This window comes from Anas acuta, chromosome Z (genome assembly GCF_963932015.1).
Source record: "Anas acuta chromosome Z, bAnaAcu1.1, whole genome shotgun sequence".
Taxonomy (NCBI): domain Eukaryota; kingdom Metazoa; phylum Chordata; class Aves; order Anseriformes; family Anatidae; genus Anas; species Anas acuta.
In genome coordinates, this window is record NC_089017.1 from 17,728,694 (window position 1) to 17,745,718 (window position 17,025).

A 17,025-nucleotide genomic window follows, 5' to 3' on the forward strand; every position below is an offset into this window, starting at 1 on the left:
CAGATGATATTTTTAAATGTAGACAATATTTTAAATTTATATAATTTCTTAGATTGGATATTATAAGACTTTTACAATAACCTGTTATATAGATATGAAAAGTCTGAATCCTAGTACTAAAAATAGGTTATTTTTTCTGAGACACTTAAGTCATGCTCACACTGATGGCATATAGCACACTGCATCAACTCAGAGGACTGGTGATGCTACATGAACACTTTTAACTATTACCTCAATTAAGTTTCAACCTCTTTTTTGTAACTATGAAACAATCCCCTAAAAATATTTAAAACAAAAAAGAAAGCAGACTTTATACAGACAAGATTACCTACATCTTTAGTACCTTCGATTGTTGACATTTTAGAAACTGATTTAGAAACACATGTGTACTGTGCAGAATGATCATCACAACAATGATTACTTAGTTTAACATTGTTTGAAAAAAATAATTTACATGTGAAAAAGTCAGGTTTTGCACATTGTTAACTTTCCAGTTTAATTTAAAATGCAAAGTATCTCTAAAGGGTATTCTATAAATAATGGATTAAATACCATTATAAATAATGGATTAAATACCTGCAGATTTCTTAAAATAAATACTTATACAGATGTCTTAAAATAAATAGTTTGTGTGCTGAGAATTTGTAAGAAAAAAAAAGGGGGTGGGGGGGAGACATGACTTAGATTTAGCAACAGGAAACAGGGCCCTTAGAGAACAGTGGTGGGAAGTAAGAACTTACAGAGGAACAATAAAGGCTAAAAGGTTTGATGAGGATCAGGAATAGAAGACCCAACAAGCTAATCAACCAACTACATATAGCTTTGAAAATCCTTTCCACAGTGCAACCTACCAAAGAGGCGTCCCAAGAAAAATACTGTATTTATCACCCAAGGGATACTAAAAATAGACTTCCTTTATAACTAGCTTTAGAGAAGTGAACAGAGTAAATTTAGTGGTTACATTGTTTTATTTGAATAGTCTTACCATTAAAACGCTAATAAAACTCAGTATTTTTTAATCATTAGACGTGTTTTCAAGGTTTATTTTATTTAGAGTATTTAATCAGCTGATTATTTGATGTCAGGCATTATGGAATGGATCCTTTTACTATGCATTTTGGGCTGCAAGATTTTCTTTAAATAATATTTTAAAATATATTGCATAATGTACTGAAATATTAAGTGCGCAGGCTTTTATTTTGACTGCAAATTTCTTTACCTTCAATACTGCACACTGGTATTTACAGCCAAATCTTTGCAAGCACTAAGCTATTCAGTGTTCTATTTAGCTACCTAGCTTTAAGTTCCTCTGTTCCCATTACCAATTATTCTTCTTTTCAAAAAGAGATCTGAAGAATGAGAAAAACAACAAACTCGTCATCAAAAAATAAAAGAAAATGAAAGCAAAATACAAATACAAAAGTAACTTTTCAACGTAAAGCTACATTTTGAAGTTAAAGCCAACAAAACAGATTTCATGTTTCAAGATTCATACAGCATGAACCTGATCTCATTTAACTGAAATAAGTGAAAATCATGTAGCACAGTTTACAAGGAGCAGGATCAAGTGTTCTGGGCTCTTTTTTCTCCTAACATTCAAGAATGCTTCTCCAGCTCATTGTTACCCACACATTTTGGTGTACAGTATGTGCAAATGACTCAAGCAAAAGATGCAGCATAAGGATTAAAATGTACCCTTTGCTTACATAGGATGGCACCAGACAGAATGCTGTCAGAAATGTGTAACCCACTAGTGCAACTAACTAAAAAATTATGCTATAAAGGAATATATACAAATGACTAAGAAGAACACTCAGCATAAGGATTAAGACTTCTTACCCCATATTTACATTGACGGGATGTTGCTCCATACTGGAAGCGACACTGTTCATCAGCATCATACACCTGACCTGGGGCCACAGCTGGATAAAGAAAGTCACGCTTGGGAGGCTCATTATCAAGGCAAGTACCACGGCCCGAACTGTTCAACATAAAGGACCAAAGGAATTAGGAATTCTACTGACTGTAAATCACAGTAATGATATCATGTATCTAGTTCTTACTTTTAACGTCTTTGGGTGTGAAACAAATATGATCGCAATAAACAAACAGTACGATGGTACACCCATGGTAAATATATATATATTAAAGGGAATTAAGAGATCAAAGTAATTTTTCATCATAATTATTAACAAAAATGCTTATTTTAGATCATGAAATAGATTTCTTATATTATCCTTTTTAAAAGTACAAGAATTACTGAGCCACACAAGACTGATTTTCATTTTTGTTTTAAGGTTCCTATTTGTTTTCATTAAATAATAGGTACATTTGGTCATAGAACAAAAATTAAACAAATTAAGCAAATAAAATAAATAAAGATTATAATTCTTAACAATCTTTCTGATCCTTCAAACAGCCAAGTACCTTAAAATATTACAGATAACGGCAGCTCAACCGGTTTATGAAAAAGTAAAACACACTAAAATTTCAACATGACTAAATGTTTATAAGATTAGGACCCTAACAAGGATGCCTATTCCATGTGAGAGAACAAAACTGTTCCAGTGGTATAAATTGTCTAGGATCTTAAAATTCATATGGATCTAAAGATCTTTTCTATTGCATTAACAACATATAGTCTTCAGAATTTCAAGTTTTAACTAAGATCATCATCTTCCAAAACTTGAATATTCTTTTCCTTTATATTCACCATTCTGTGGGTGTTTTTTTGTTTTGTTTTGTTTCAAAATATGCTCATATTTAACCATAATATTTCAGCATAGTGGAACAATAACAAAGTCAAAGGCAGACAGAGTTCTTTTCTTTAGAAAATTTCATACTTTACTAAATATAATTATTCAGTTTTATTTAGTCAGTGAGCATAAAAGAGGACAGATGCTTTTTTACTTTCATTTCACATGTGAATAAGTGAGGATTTTTAAAGAATTCTGGTGCCAACACTTCAAATTTTTTTCCGACATTCCTACAAATTTTGCCAGCACTGATGTTTTTTTTCCAAATCTTTTCCATGCACCTTGCCAAAGGAACATAATTTCAGAAGTGAATGTTCTACACTGTTTTTTGGAGATCTCCAATTTGCTGTATTTTTCACTTGCAGATAAAAAAATAAAAAATTAACCATTTAGTTTGTGTTTTCATTCTAAACTTATTTGATTATTTTTTCAGAATACTACAACTACCCCTTTGGAAAAACACAAACAAACAAGCACTGACCATTTCAGAAGAAAGCAAACAGTAACTAAGGCAATTATCAAGTAAATAAATAAAAGATACAATTTTCAGTTACTAATCCCAATAAATTTAATCAGATTCACCTCCTTTTCCCCCCCCAGATCAAGGCATAACTCCTCCTATCCCCACAATGAAGACATAAGATGTTGAAATCTACCTTTAAAATATCAAACTTTTGATTTTAACGTAAAAAAAATAATGTACTAGTTCCTTTACTCCAGTTTCAAGGATTGCAAGCATATACAATTTCTAATGGCAGAAGTTGAGAAACTATCCTACATTCTTTTGAATTTAAGCCATTTCAGTGTTGTATTCTCCATGTGTAAAGAGTACATGTTAATAATTCCAATACGGAAACAAATCAAATACAATTTGATCTTTCTGCATTGTCCAAACCAATGTGCAGGCAGGAACTTTGCTTAAACAAGCAATGGGAAGTTTAACATTTGCTTGAGCTAGTATTACATATGACTGGAACATTTCCACAGATTCAGATAGTGCAGAGTTTGGTCTCTAAGGTATGATCCTGTAAACAAACAGGCAAGGATACAGCATTTATAAACCTCTCATTACCTTTGGTGATACTGTCCATAAGCATACAGATCCCTCCCTGCACAGTACTAGATTACAGATCTGAATCTTCAAATGCACTGAACTTGTACACTAAACTCTACAACTACTCTACAAGACACATAACGGCAGAAATAAATATTTAACACTTCTATATAAGTCAAATCCTTGTAGAAATTTCAAAAATATGCCCAGTCTGCTCTGATGACAGCATTCTCACCATAATGAAATATGATTGTTGTAATAAAATGGCAAGAAAAAGACTAGTAAGTGGTTATGCACTTAGCTACATTACATCACCATCTCTCAAGATCTCCACAAATTTATTTCTCTTTTTCCTTCTGCTTCAGTACTATTATTTCTCTTAAAGTACTTGAACAGCACTGGCACATTACAAACTTAGTTTGGGAACCTGATACTGCATTGTGAATTGAAGTACATTGGAAAAAAATACCACGCGTTACAGAACAGTCATGAAACCAGGACCTTTCCCATTGGAGGTGAAGGATCTCATCAAAGCAATGCAAACAATGAATGGAGAACTGAGGATTAGATAACATTTCCAGATAATTTCTACCAGACTTCGGTGTAACACTTGCATCTATGTCCTTGTTCTTTTGCCTATCTCTTTGCTCCACCGAGGCAAAACCTAAACACTTCAGGAAAAATTGCACAAAATCTAGGGGAGTGAACCAAAATGGTCCAAGAAGAGTCACAGGACTTTTGAGGACTTTCCAAACAGAGATCTAGTAGTTACCACCTGGCCTAAGAAAAAGTCCTATGTCCTATTACATTTTTGAAGAGTGGATAAATCTTTACTGTCTGCTATAGAAATAAGATGACCTCAACCTCAGCATACGTTCTATTAAAAATATTACTACGTTCTATTAAAATACTACTAATACTCAGGGACTTTCTCATTTTCCTAATTCTAGGTTAATTTAATAGGTTTAAATGGGAAATATTGGGACTAATTACAGCTGTATAATACTGAAGCCGGATGTCATTTTGTCACAGTGAACAGTATTCCAGTGTAGTGTGTCAAGAGATAGTTGTAAAATAATCTACAATGTAGTTAACAATTTGTTTTTTATTTCAGTATTTCAGGATAGAAAATTAATCTTGTTTCTGTTTGGAAGGATAGCAAGGATAATAGAGCTTTCACTTAACGCTCATGATCTCCAACGTTCTATCACTGCTAATTGTTTGATCCATGTGAACCAGGAATTCAGTGTTGTAATCTTTACAGACCAAACAATGCAATAATGATGATCACTGTCTCTGTGCAGACATCACTTTTATATCCCTACACTACTTAAAGAAAAAATGCAAAAAACATTGCTGTAGACCATTCAGAATTTATGCTCATATTACAGTACTTATTCACAGATATCTCAGGAACATACACAGTACAACTAACTCCATTCAAAGGCTACGGAAAGAAGTATCCAGAACACTGGTACAGAAAATGGATTTTGAATGTTACAGAATGAGCTTGCTCATAATAATAATGTGGAATTAATATAATGCAAGCTGCGATTAAAAAGCATAGTTTAAATGCATTCTAAGCATTTTTAATTATTTTATAGCTAAAAATCATATAGATAAATATATGGATAGTATACATAAGATTTTAATTAAGTTACAAATTTTTCCATAAATATATGGAAAATAATAATAGTAAAATTAATGAACTGTAAACACAGTGCGTTTTATATATATATAACTTTTAAAACATGAATTATTTACATGCCTGCATATAACATTTGGCTCCTTTCAAAATACTTCATTCACATTTATTACATACTTTTCTTGAGTATAAACTAGTTTTTAAAGAGTACCAGGGACATATACTTTTGTACAGGCTACAAAAGTTGCTTAACCTGACATTAATGAATAAACTCTACAAACTGCTCAACAGTCTATAGATAATAACATAAATATTTGCAGAATGAGGACATAAGTAATGGTGGTATGATTCAGAGTGGTATGTTTAAAATTAAAACGAACCAGAATAGGATCACTAAATGCAAACATTCTTGAACTTTAGGGAAAATCAGATATTGATGTGGATTTGCCACACTCTCTCATGATACATTCTGTTTCCTTCCAACCTTTTATGCAAGTGTATCTCTATGTCTGATTAGCTATTTCATATCAAAGACACTTTAATTTGCACAGTGTTCTCACAATGCTCATTTTTTCTTTAGTTTGATAGTAGACAATTTGCTATTTCTTTAATGTATACTTTTCTCCAGAATACGTTCCAAAGTGAACATATTCTGAATAATTATCCAGCACCCATATTAGGAAAAATCTACCAGTCTATCTATCAAAATCATCTTCCTACCAAAATCTACTGGCAACCTGTCATTGAGAGTTTGGGAGAGAGATAAAATATGGGGCCAATTTGTTCTACATTTATTTTAACATCTATTCTACAAAACAGTTAATACATTGCTGATTCTGCCCTTTACAACTTATTAAAAAAAAAAAAAAAAGAGGTAGATAAAGGCTATTATTTAGGAAAGCAACACTCAAAACATATTGCAAGCCACTGATTACATAAAATGGCTCTTTATTTTTTTAAATTGGGTAGCCTTTTGGGTGAAATACTGACTTGCAAAATTTGTTAAATATAAGCCAACTGCGGAAATAGCCTTTTTAACCCATTATCTGTTAGCAAAAAATAAGCAATCAAACAAAAGCTTATTATAAATTCTAAAGTAAAAGAATAAAGGGGCAAATTATAATCCAAAGCAAATGCCAACAGATGATAATGAATATAAATTTTCTCTATTGATTTGTATAGAAAGAGATGGAATTTGCTATTGTTACTCCCCTGGAGTAACAATGAATTGGCCAATCTGCCATAGGCAATGAGCTACCCTATATTTATCTGTCATATCCACTTAAATATCCAATATTTTGGGGCAGATGATGCCTGGGCCTAAACACAGAAAGATTTTTTGATATCATCTCTATGAGCGTACTTGGACCAAAGTAGTTTTGGCTTCTTTCCAGAGTTAAAATGGTCTAGTCTCTGAGATCTAAATCCCACTATATGGCAAACCTAGAAACTCTTTAAGAATGCCCTGTGATTCAAATAGTTATAAGACTCGTGGTTTTTCTTTATTCCTCTTTGAAAGAGGATCCTCCCTTTAAAAGACAGAGCTGGTCATCTGGCTTATTGTATTACCTTCTCCTACCTGATACTGACAAGATTAAGCAGCTCCAACTCCTGAAATCATCTAAATTATGTTACCACAAAACATGAAAGTAACCGAATAATGAAATATAAAGTGTTTTTTTTTTTTTATTTTTTGTTGTTGTTTGTTTTGTTTTGTTCTTAAGCCTAGGGATCTTCATGGCTACTCACTAGATAATTTTATACAAGGTAAAATGAAACTTGCATGATATATATACATGCTGCATAGAATGAAGTTTATACCAATTAGTTTTCAATCACAGACAACATTTTTAGGGTTGGTTCTTTTCTCCTATGAAAACACATTAACGATTTCTACTTTCACAGGAATCTTTGTCCTCTGACAATGCTCTTCCACCTTCCAAATCTCATGGAATCGTTCTGCATTTCATTACATAAAAAGGTTAACAAAATTTAAAGCCATTGTCAAGCACTCATAAACTGTTCAGTTGATAAATTGAATTCAGTCAATCTTTCACTCTAACATAAACCTTGACAGACAACAGATATTTTGTGCTGAATGTTTTCCCCAGAAAAAAAATGGCTCTCCTTAGCCATTTCAAAGACTGTGCTAGGAGGTCATCATTCTTGGGAGTTTTGATAGACTTATTAGCAATGCACAAGTTTGCTTTGTCTTTAATCACATCCTTAAAATCATATGGGGCAGTCGGGGAATTGCTACTACATGAGACTGAGTAGTTTTCTTTGCTTCTTGCTCACAGATCATTACCTGAAAATGCAAAGTCTTTGCAATTAAGGCTGTTCTGCATCAAGGAAAGGTGTGAATAGGTTAATAAATAAATAAATAAAAGAAGTGATCTAAGTTTCTGACAGCTGTCCTACTGTAGCTCTATCTTAACAGCTTCCTGGTTTCATTGAAATGACATGACACTTAAGGAGGAGAATGGAAACCGGAGAAAAAAACTATACTGTTAGAGACTATTTTACTTTCTGAAATAATGCAACAACTATTTCAAGAAAAAAAAAAATCATTTCTAAGCTATTAAAACCACAGACAATATGAAGCACAGACTTATCATGAACAGATCGTGTCTGAGAAATCTGACTTTTTTAAAGATAGATTGCAAAATCAGTAGATGAATAAACTGTCTTTGGCTCTTCATACATTACTTATGATGGTATTTGACACAATTGGGAACTCTATTCATAACTGAAATGCATAAAAGAATGATTATCCAAGGTGGATTTGAAAAAAATAACACATTCTTATTTATGAAAACAAAGATAAAATATTGTGGGAGATAACTTAGTATTGGAGCTGCTCTGTTCTTATTCTAGCTAATCTAGAATCTTCAGTAATGATTGTTATGAAATACGCAGATGGTAATAATTCAAGTAGTGCTGAAAACTGTGGCAATGACACAGAAGTATCTCAAAAAACCTGAAGACATAAGAACTAGAGAACAGATTCACCAGAATGCTATTCTGCCTTAATGCCAATATAACTAAAATTTCAGTGGCATCTCACAGGATTAAAAATAAAATTTAACAGTGCATCAAACCTGCAGAATGGAAAAGAATAACGTGGATGCTAAGATTAAATAATAACATATATAGAAACATTTAAACAAAGAGGAAGCACAAGGTAAACATTTTTTTTTAATATATAAAGCAAAAAGTTGAAAGATCACTCTATACATGGAGATAACAAGTAAAGAAACAAGAGAGTTTGTTCAGAGTGAGATTTTTATAAAATAGTTGGCTCTATTACATTTGCAGCATAACACAAGCCACAGAATTTTACCATGTGTTTCCTTCTCTAAGCACATAAGTAAAAAATGACTGCATAACTACCTGTGGAACAGTCTTCATCAATAGACAACTTATTTTCAGGACAATTACAAATTTAAAATGCAGCGCAGAAGACAGTGACAAATAGAAGGTGAGACTAAGAACAGCAGCACTGTAACAGTAAGAAAGAAACCCTCAATGCTACAAGAAAATGCCTGAAATGTAAGCTGATAGGACTACTGAACTGCGAAAAAAGCTCACAGAAGTGATGAGAAAATCCTGTTCTTTGTAATATTTACAACTAGGCTGTGTAATAGCTAGAAAGAATACTAAATGGAACGGAACTGAATTAACAGATATGATTAGTAATGATAAAAACAAGATGATCTTGTCATTTTTTATGCTGCTAGTGTTAAATGAATATATATATCTATCCTCAGAAAATCAACTTACATTGTGAAAAACCTGTATCACACACATGTAGAATGATTTATTCAGTACAGTTTAGTTTAGGTGTTCATTTTAAACACTCCAGCACTTAAAATTTCATGGGTTCATAGTTCAGAGGGGTGATAAAAACTTGATAAAGTAACTGAAGAGAGGTAATTTCCTCTGGACCGTGCCTAACACCAACACACCTGATCCTGCCCATTGACCCTATAGGAAGCCAACAGACACAATTCATTGTTTCTGTACTTTTGTGAGAGAAGCTACGTCTTAACCAACAAAAGGAAAACTTCATTGGTCTATATGGGTCCCTTCAGGTACAATTCAGAATACAGCACCTTATTCTAAAGTTAGATCCCCAAAAGAGTTGGATAAAGTCCATTTTGCTGTTGGTAATCTAACTGTTAGACTACTTCTCTTAAAACACAGAGACTGACTTCTTCACCAACCTTTATTTCTTAAAGGACTAATTACACTGATGACACTGAATTTATCAACAAACGTCCATCTGCTCTCATAAAGACCCCATCTCCTGCACATTTTAAAAAACACTATTATTAATTTGTTCTCAGTGATCTCATAACTTTGTGCCTGTCTTCCAAAGGTTAATTACATACAAAGACTTCATTAGGTATCATGTATATCAATAAGCACATTTTTGAAAATAACACATTTTGACTGTTTCAATTCTTTCATACAGAGGTAAAATTTAAGATAGGAACCTATTTCTGAATAAAATCACCACAGAAGTATAGGTTAGCACATTTAAAAAATATTAACATAAACATCTATGCTACCCTCTCCTCTGATCTTTATATTTTTATGAAAGGTGCCAATAAACATTGACAGACTAAAAAAAAGCAAGATGGCATAAAAATCAGGAGAATAAAATGCACAAAGATAAGGGTTAGAAGCTTGTTCCCTTCAACGCATATCCTCACATTATACACAATTTAGAACAAAAATGTTTCCCATCACTCGTTGACTAATTCCACATTTCTTTATTTCTCACCTTAAGATTAAGCAATGAAATATGATCAGCACTTTAAAATGTTTGAATAGATTAAAAATCAACACTGTGAAATGGGGAATGGAATAGAAGAAACTTTTACCCATACACAGGAAAAGCACCCTGTAAGAGTTCAGGGACTTGTTATACTTCTGTCTTTACATTCTGAAAATGTAAAGAACATGTTACTGTATCTCTACTATTTATTCTGAAAGGTGTGATTTTTTGGAACAACTCATGATTTTTCTTGAGATTACTTACTCTAAAAAACTGGTGATGTAATCCCGACTGCAGGCTGACCAAGAGAAAGGGTTGGTGTTTGCTGTAATATGAGCCGCCATTAGTTTTGCTGCTTCATGACCTTTGGTCCCACAGGAATTTCCAATTCCATCATGGTTCATACCAAAACTGCCCAAAAGAGAAGAAAAACAGCCCATTATTTTTCTACAGAAACAGACATCTCATAAACAATGTGATTTTTACAGAAATCATATTTAGGCCTAAAAGAATACAAGAGAACTCCAAATGGGGAATTAGGATCAGTTAAGTTTAGTTTATTCAGATCTCAGAATATTGCACAATTACATAGCATTTTTTTTAAAGGGTCCTGAAAGGACTTTACTTCTTTTCTAAAAATTAACATTACTCTTTCAAGATAAATCACGAGCAATCAGTCTTTATTTGGGTATTGTAGCTGGTAAAGAATATATATTGTGTCACTAACACGTCTATTAGTAAACAGAGACAAATAGGGTATGCGATGTTGCTGTATAAGTACGCATATAAGCACACAGTAGCTAATGATATTTCAAGCAGAACGTGAGTTTTGCAATTCCCAAGGCCATTCTGTATTCAAGCTCCCTCTATGTTTCCAATGCACAGATGACTTGCAGTTATTCTATTAGAGCTCTCCTTTGTCATGGAACTTCAGAGTGAAGGACACTTAAAATCAGCAGAAAATACAGTAAGAAATCTCTGAGTGGCATTTGGCCAGCAGATACTTCCAGCCAACAAATTCATTAACTTTCAACAAAGATGACATGACTCTGGAAAGAAATATACAGTAAAATAATCTTTATGCTCTAGAAATCCCATGCTACTGAAACAAACCCTTTGAGCTACAGAAAGCCAACATAAATTAAAACTAGAGGTTAACTCATAGAAAAGCTATTTGAAAAGACTTTCCTTCTATATACAAAACTATTTTAAAATGAAATTATTACTGTTATCCCTAAACAACCAACAACATATACTTGACTGACCTGTCATAAATGAAGCATTTTAAGAGAATATAGAATACCATGACCTTTTGTAATAGTATACATCTTTTTAACTCCATTTTCTAAGTCTGCCTTTGATTCATTTCCTCTCTGTCACTTGGGAGGAAATATCTTATTTTTTTTAAATATTATCTATTGGACACATTAGCTCCTCCTTCCCAAACATGACACAACGCTTACGAGATCAAAGAGGCGGGTAGTGAGATATAGAAGAGCTTCCTAGAGCATCAGACAGAGAAGTAGTCAAAGGGAATACCAAAACTGAGCTGCAGCTGGAAGCAGTGCATCTGTCACTTTTTATATGTCATACAATGAGACCAGTCCTTGGAGTCCTCTGTGTTACAAATGCTAAGACTGACCCCCTGATTTTGTACTTAATATTCAGGTATACAAATGTGCTGAAGCATTCCATTTTTATTTTCTAGAAATTTTTTATTCTGATTGCCAGAATATACATCAATCTATGCCTACGGGACATCTCCCCATGTAATACAGTATGCAGCAATGCCTGCTTTTATTTTATTTAGTGTGTGATGTCTGAAAAATGCAGAAAGCCTTATGCATAGGAAAGGTATTGTTATATATTTTGGAAGTTAAGGAGTTAGAAGTCCAATGCAACACACTTCATCAGCTAATAATGAAAAAGCATTTTATTGGCATAGTTCTCAACTGCCATAATTTCCTAGAATTAGGGGTACCTGAAATGGTAACATTTCTTGTTGAATTACCTATGTACGATTCTTAAAATAGAAAACATCATGTTTTAACAGTCTCTATGAGAGTTCCTTACAGAAATGGACATTCTGCTATGTGGGAAAGAGCTCAATTGGGTCTTACTGACTATCTGCGATACCCAACTTATTCCTGGTTAATATATTTATTTTGTCAAAGAAATCACAGAAACTCCAACTGTCTAGGAAATGAAAGAGTCCAAACATATTTTGTCTTTTAGGCCTACCAAAAAGAAGAACAAATTTCATAGTTAAATATCTTTCCTTCTACCAGCTCTCCTTGTGAAAAATAAGTTGCACATGGTGGCAGCGGTATATCTAGTAAAATGCAAATCTGTGAATGGAAGCTGCTATTCCAGATGCACACGGGAATACAATGCTTTTCCATGAGCTAAATGCACTACTCTTTTTTTAATAATAAATATTAATTCATCTAAATCATCTATTCCCTTACACAAAGGCTATTCCACTCGCCCCTGCTCCTGAATTTAGTAGAGAACTGGCCATTAGGTTCAGATAATATTTCTGATGTTTAGACAGGAGTTTTGTAATTACTGTCATCTTTTCCCATAGACAGTAGTGGCAGCATGCCCTTACAGCCTAGTAATTTGCACTCCTATAGCCAGGACTGCAGATGAAGACAAATTTCTGTCCAAAGTACTACTTTTATTTCCATCAGAACATGTTGGTTATATTTGATCACCATTACACTAAGGGTACACCTTTCAAAAAAGTATATTTGGAATTAGATTGGGGTGGGAAGGCAGTGAAGAAAGGAAGGAACAAAATAGTCTTAATGGAGGCAGTATTATAATTTACTTGTCTTTTTCAAAATGACTAAACAGATTAACACTGTATTTTTTTCACTGGCTCTAAAAGCTTGTCTAGAACTGCCCGTGTAATTTTGGTTTTAAAGGAACAGGCAGATAAGCAAGTAGACAGTGAGAAGTCTTCTTAACTGACACGGGAGCTTTCTCTGAAGTTACCTTTCTGCCTACCATTTCAAGGAAAGATGTTTAGCTCAGCAGCTCTGAATCACTCTTTTTTTTTTCAAGCATTATGTCCACTCTTCTCCAATCTTCTCTCTGCTCACACTACATATAAGAACTGTGCAAAGTAGCAGTAAAAATCATAATTTAAATTCTCCTGCAATATTTTCTATAGTTTCTACACTTCTCAAAAAATTCTTAGAGGGCAGCACATCTGTCTAGTGCTCTGTGTCTGTTTCATTTATTAACATCTGCAATAGAACAGACACTTCTTCTTGGCAATCTGTTTTTCTTTATATCTGAAAAAAAAAACCTGAGAGAATTATTTGTAATACACATCGAACTTAAAATCTGACCTCAAAAATCACAGGGGAGTTAACTGGTCCCAGCTGCATTGAATAAAACAGCAACAGATAACCAGAAACTCTAGAGTAAAAGCAGAGGGAAGGATGTGAACATAAACTTCTTGTTTATCCTCCCTTTTACCTTGTGAAGGAACAATACTTCAGGTCCCCTACAATTTCTTTTTTATTTAAGGTGAGGTTGCTGATTTGCTTGGTGGTTCTAACTTGTGATGGTAAGAGCTACCAAAACACTTACTGCTGATGTGTCTGAAATTACATCAGTTATTTTTGTGGCACAGCCAGGATACCTCTGTTTTGATTTATTAAGCAAACACTTCCGAGAAGACAGATCCAAACCAATCTGAATGCTCCTCAGTACTGCTTACAGAGGTTTATTTCATATACCATGTACTTTTACAGCACAGAAATCATCTGAAATGTGCTACTCAGATTATTTTTTTTTTCCCTTATTTGTTCACAGTCTATTACCTCTGCTTTCCAATTGTAATACTAATAGCTCTACACCAAGCTATTGCCTAGTTTGGAACATTCAGAACTGCAGATCTCTAATGTTTATTTTCTCTAAATAAAACAATTAATTTTTAGTCACTTATAGATTCATGAGTTACAGTATATATGGGAGAATTTGGCCTAATTCTGGTCAATCAGTGGCTCTCACTTTGCTCTGCCACTTTGTTAAGTATGTTAAGGAAAAAAGTACCAGAAACTGATTCTCCTGAGTCAGGCAACTAAGTTACAGGTATACAAGCAAAAGAAATACAATAAAAATGAATTTCTTGATATTGCTGTCCGCTATCAGAAGCTGATTTACAGATGTGTAACTCTGTGTGACTCTTTAGGAAAAATATATCTTTTCAAGAGAAAGAAGAAAGAAAATTTGACATTAATGGGTTTTAGTATACTAGCTTATTTGCACTAGGAAATACAAACCAAACATGTACACTAAGACTGGAATGGGTCATTTGCAAGCTAAGTATTTTGACCCAGGTATATTGCTAGACATTCCTTGACTGTCTCAGCACATTACACAATACTCCCACAACTATTATGGAGAATGAAGCACAGCGTAGGGATGGGTCAAAAAAGTGCACAAGTGAATAATCCTTTCAAAATTTCTAACAGTAAATCAATACTACAGTGAGATGGAAGGCATGCTTAAACAAGTCTTCTTGTATTAGATACAAAATATAAAGAGCAAACGGTAAGTTTCTTGTAAGAAATACCACCTTATTTGCTTAGGTAAGGCGTATCAACTTTTTCATAAATTTTGCATTCATTTTGTTTCTATTATGTTGTACTTATTCCAGTAATTATTAAAAAGATGTAATTTAAATATTCAGAAATCTTCTATTTTATCTAATTAAAAGTAAGGAGTGCATTCATATAGCTTTGAATGTCTGTGTGCAGCCTGCTTTACAGCTATAGCAATGCTTACAGATACAATGAAGCTAATCGTTAATTTTCTTTTAAAAAAAAAAAATAATTATCTGTTCTTAGTGACATTAGAAAACGTCAAAAGAGGAAAAAGAAAGAAAAACTAGAGTGCTTCAGCATTCTCTTGTTAAACAAAAAGAGCATGAATTTAGACAGAATCTACTATTAAAGAATAATTTTTTTTTTTTTTGGACAATATCAGTTCAGAGCTATGAACTGATGTAACCCACACAGCAATTCCTGTGTGGATATATATGGTAACTTTGTTACTTGTTTTCATACCTGTTAGCAATGAAATATAGTAAAATTGATATGGAAAAAATATTATTTTGTTATTACGCTAATAGAAGGCTAAATTATTTATTTATTTTTAAACCATATGGAATCACAGAATGGTTTGGGTTGGAAGGGACCTTAAAGATCACTCAACTCCAACCCCCGGCCATGGGCAGGGACACCTCCCACCAGACCAGGCTTCCCAAAGCCCCATCCAGCCTGGCCTTGAGCACCTCCAGGGATGGGGCATCCACAGCTTCTCAGGGCAGCCTGTGCCAGGGCCTCACCACCCTCTGAGTAAATAATTTCTTCCTTACATCTAATCTAAATCTACCCTCTTTTAGTTTAAAGTCATTCCCCCTTGTTCTATTACTATATGCCCTTGTAAAATGTCTTGTTTTGTTCATGGGAGAGCTTATGAGAGATGGTGTTACTACAGTTTATCCTTGCTGAGTTTAAGTATTTTGAAGTTTGGTATGTGTGCCCCTCAGACTGCAATATTTTCTTGGTGGTTTTTACAATGCATACACACATTTCTTCCAGGAAATATCTTATTCTAAAACTGATGTCTCATAAAGCAGACAAGGTTTTACTGATCAATCACAAAGCTCACCAATTACCAGTGAATGAGGAAAAGACAAAAGCTTCCCTGAAAATGCCTCCAGGAAGATTTTGTCCTAAATTAGAAATTTCTATTCCAGCACTGAAGACCAACTTTCTAATATGGGCAGCTGGGGTTATTTGTGCTATTTTCCTACTTTGCATATGGACTAAAAAAGACTTCAAAAAATGCTACAATTGCAGGCATATTTTAGCTGTATGAACTAATTCAGAACTAAATCCTCCCAGAAAACATGATCTTCTCCATCTTGAAGTCAATTTAATTCATTAGCTTATAATTTTTTTATTTTTTTTATTATTATTTTTTTTTAATTTTCATCAAGATACAACTGCTGAACACCAGACTTTCATTTTGGCTCCCTGGCTCATAAAACCTTCAACAGAGATCTACCTTTGGCAAATCTTTTCCCTACTTTGCATTTTATGGGTAGTTCTGTTTTAAGCTCAGTCCACCATCCTCCCGTTTTTACATCTCATGGTTTTTTCCTCTTTGATCTTCCTTGTTCTTTTTACCTTTGTTATTTAGCTTCCAGAGCTCAGCTAACTCTGTAGGACTACAACAATGAATATCATTATATCTATCTTTTAGGGACATCCATTCAAAGGAACCTTATCTGTTAAATCAGCATCCTGTACAGCACACATGAAGCAAATTCGGCAGTTCAGTAAGTAACCTAGTAAAAAAAAGTACAGACTGAAAAGGCACCAAACTCAGCTGGTAGGAACAGAAAATGGGACTGGATCTTGTATGTTACACTTGTCTGACCATAACAGCATATTCAAGCCTGCAAAGTGTTTTTCTTCGCAAAGAGAAAGTCAAACTGTTTGACAATGCAGGGGCTACACACACTCAGTTGTCACTCCTGCCATGAAGGGAAATCCGGACTGGTTTGATTTTTGCTTACCAGAAATCTTAAGTATTTCTTCAGTGTGAAATACATAATCTAATGGCAAGTCAAGCATTATAAATCAAGTTTTTAGAGTCACTATTATGAAGCCTGAGTGGCCCACTCTGAATTTTATCTGATTAACAGAAGTATTAAGATCAATACAAGGCTTTTCTCAAAACCATACATAGAGAGAAACAA

General features: G+C 33.6%; 1 protein-coding gene across 8 annotated transcripts in view; it reads right to left on the minus strand.

Moving 5' to 3' along the window:
* ADAMTS6 (ADAM metallopeptidase with thrombospondin type 1 motif 6) overlaps positions 1 to 17,025 on the minus strand; it is a 153,501-nt gene that overhangs the window by 71,202 nt on the left and 65,274 nt on the right. For all 8 annotated transcript variants that reach the window (XM_068666451.1, XM_068666455.1, XM_068666453.1 and 5 more), the window contains 2 exons: positions 10,503 to 10,649; positions 1,840 to 1,981 (listed from right to left, as the gene is read on the minus strand). In XM_068666451.1, coding sequence (XP_068522552.1) covers positions 1,840 to 1,981; positions 10,503 to 10,649 — 289 coding nt within the window. The remainder of the gene's footprint in view (positions 1 to 1,839; positions 1,982 to 10,502; positions 10,650 to 17,025) is intronic.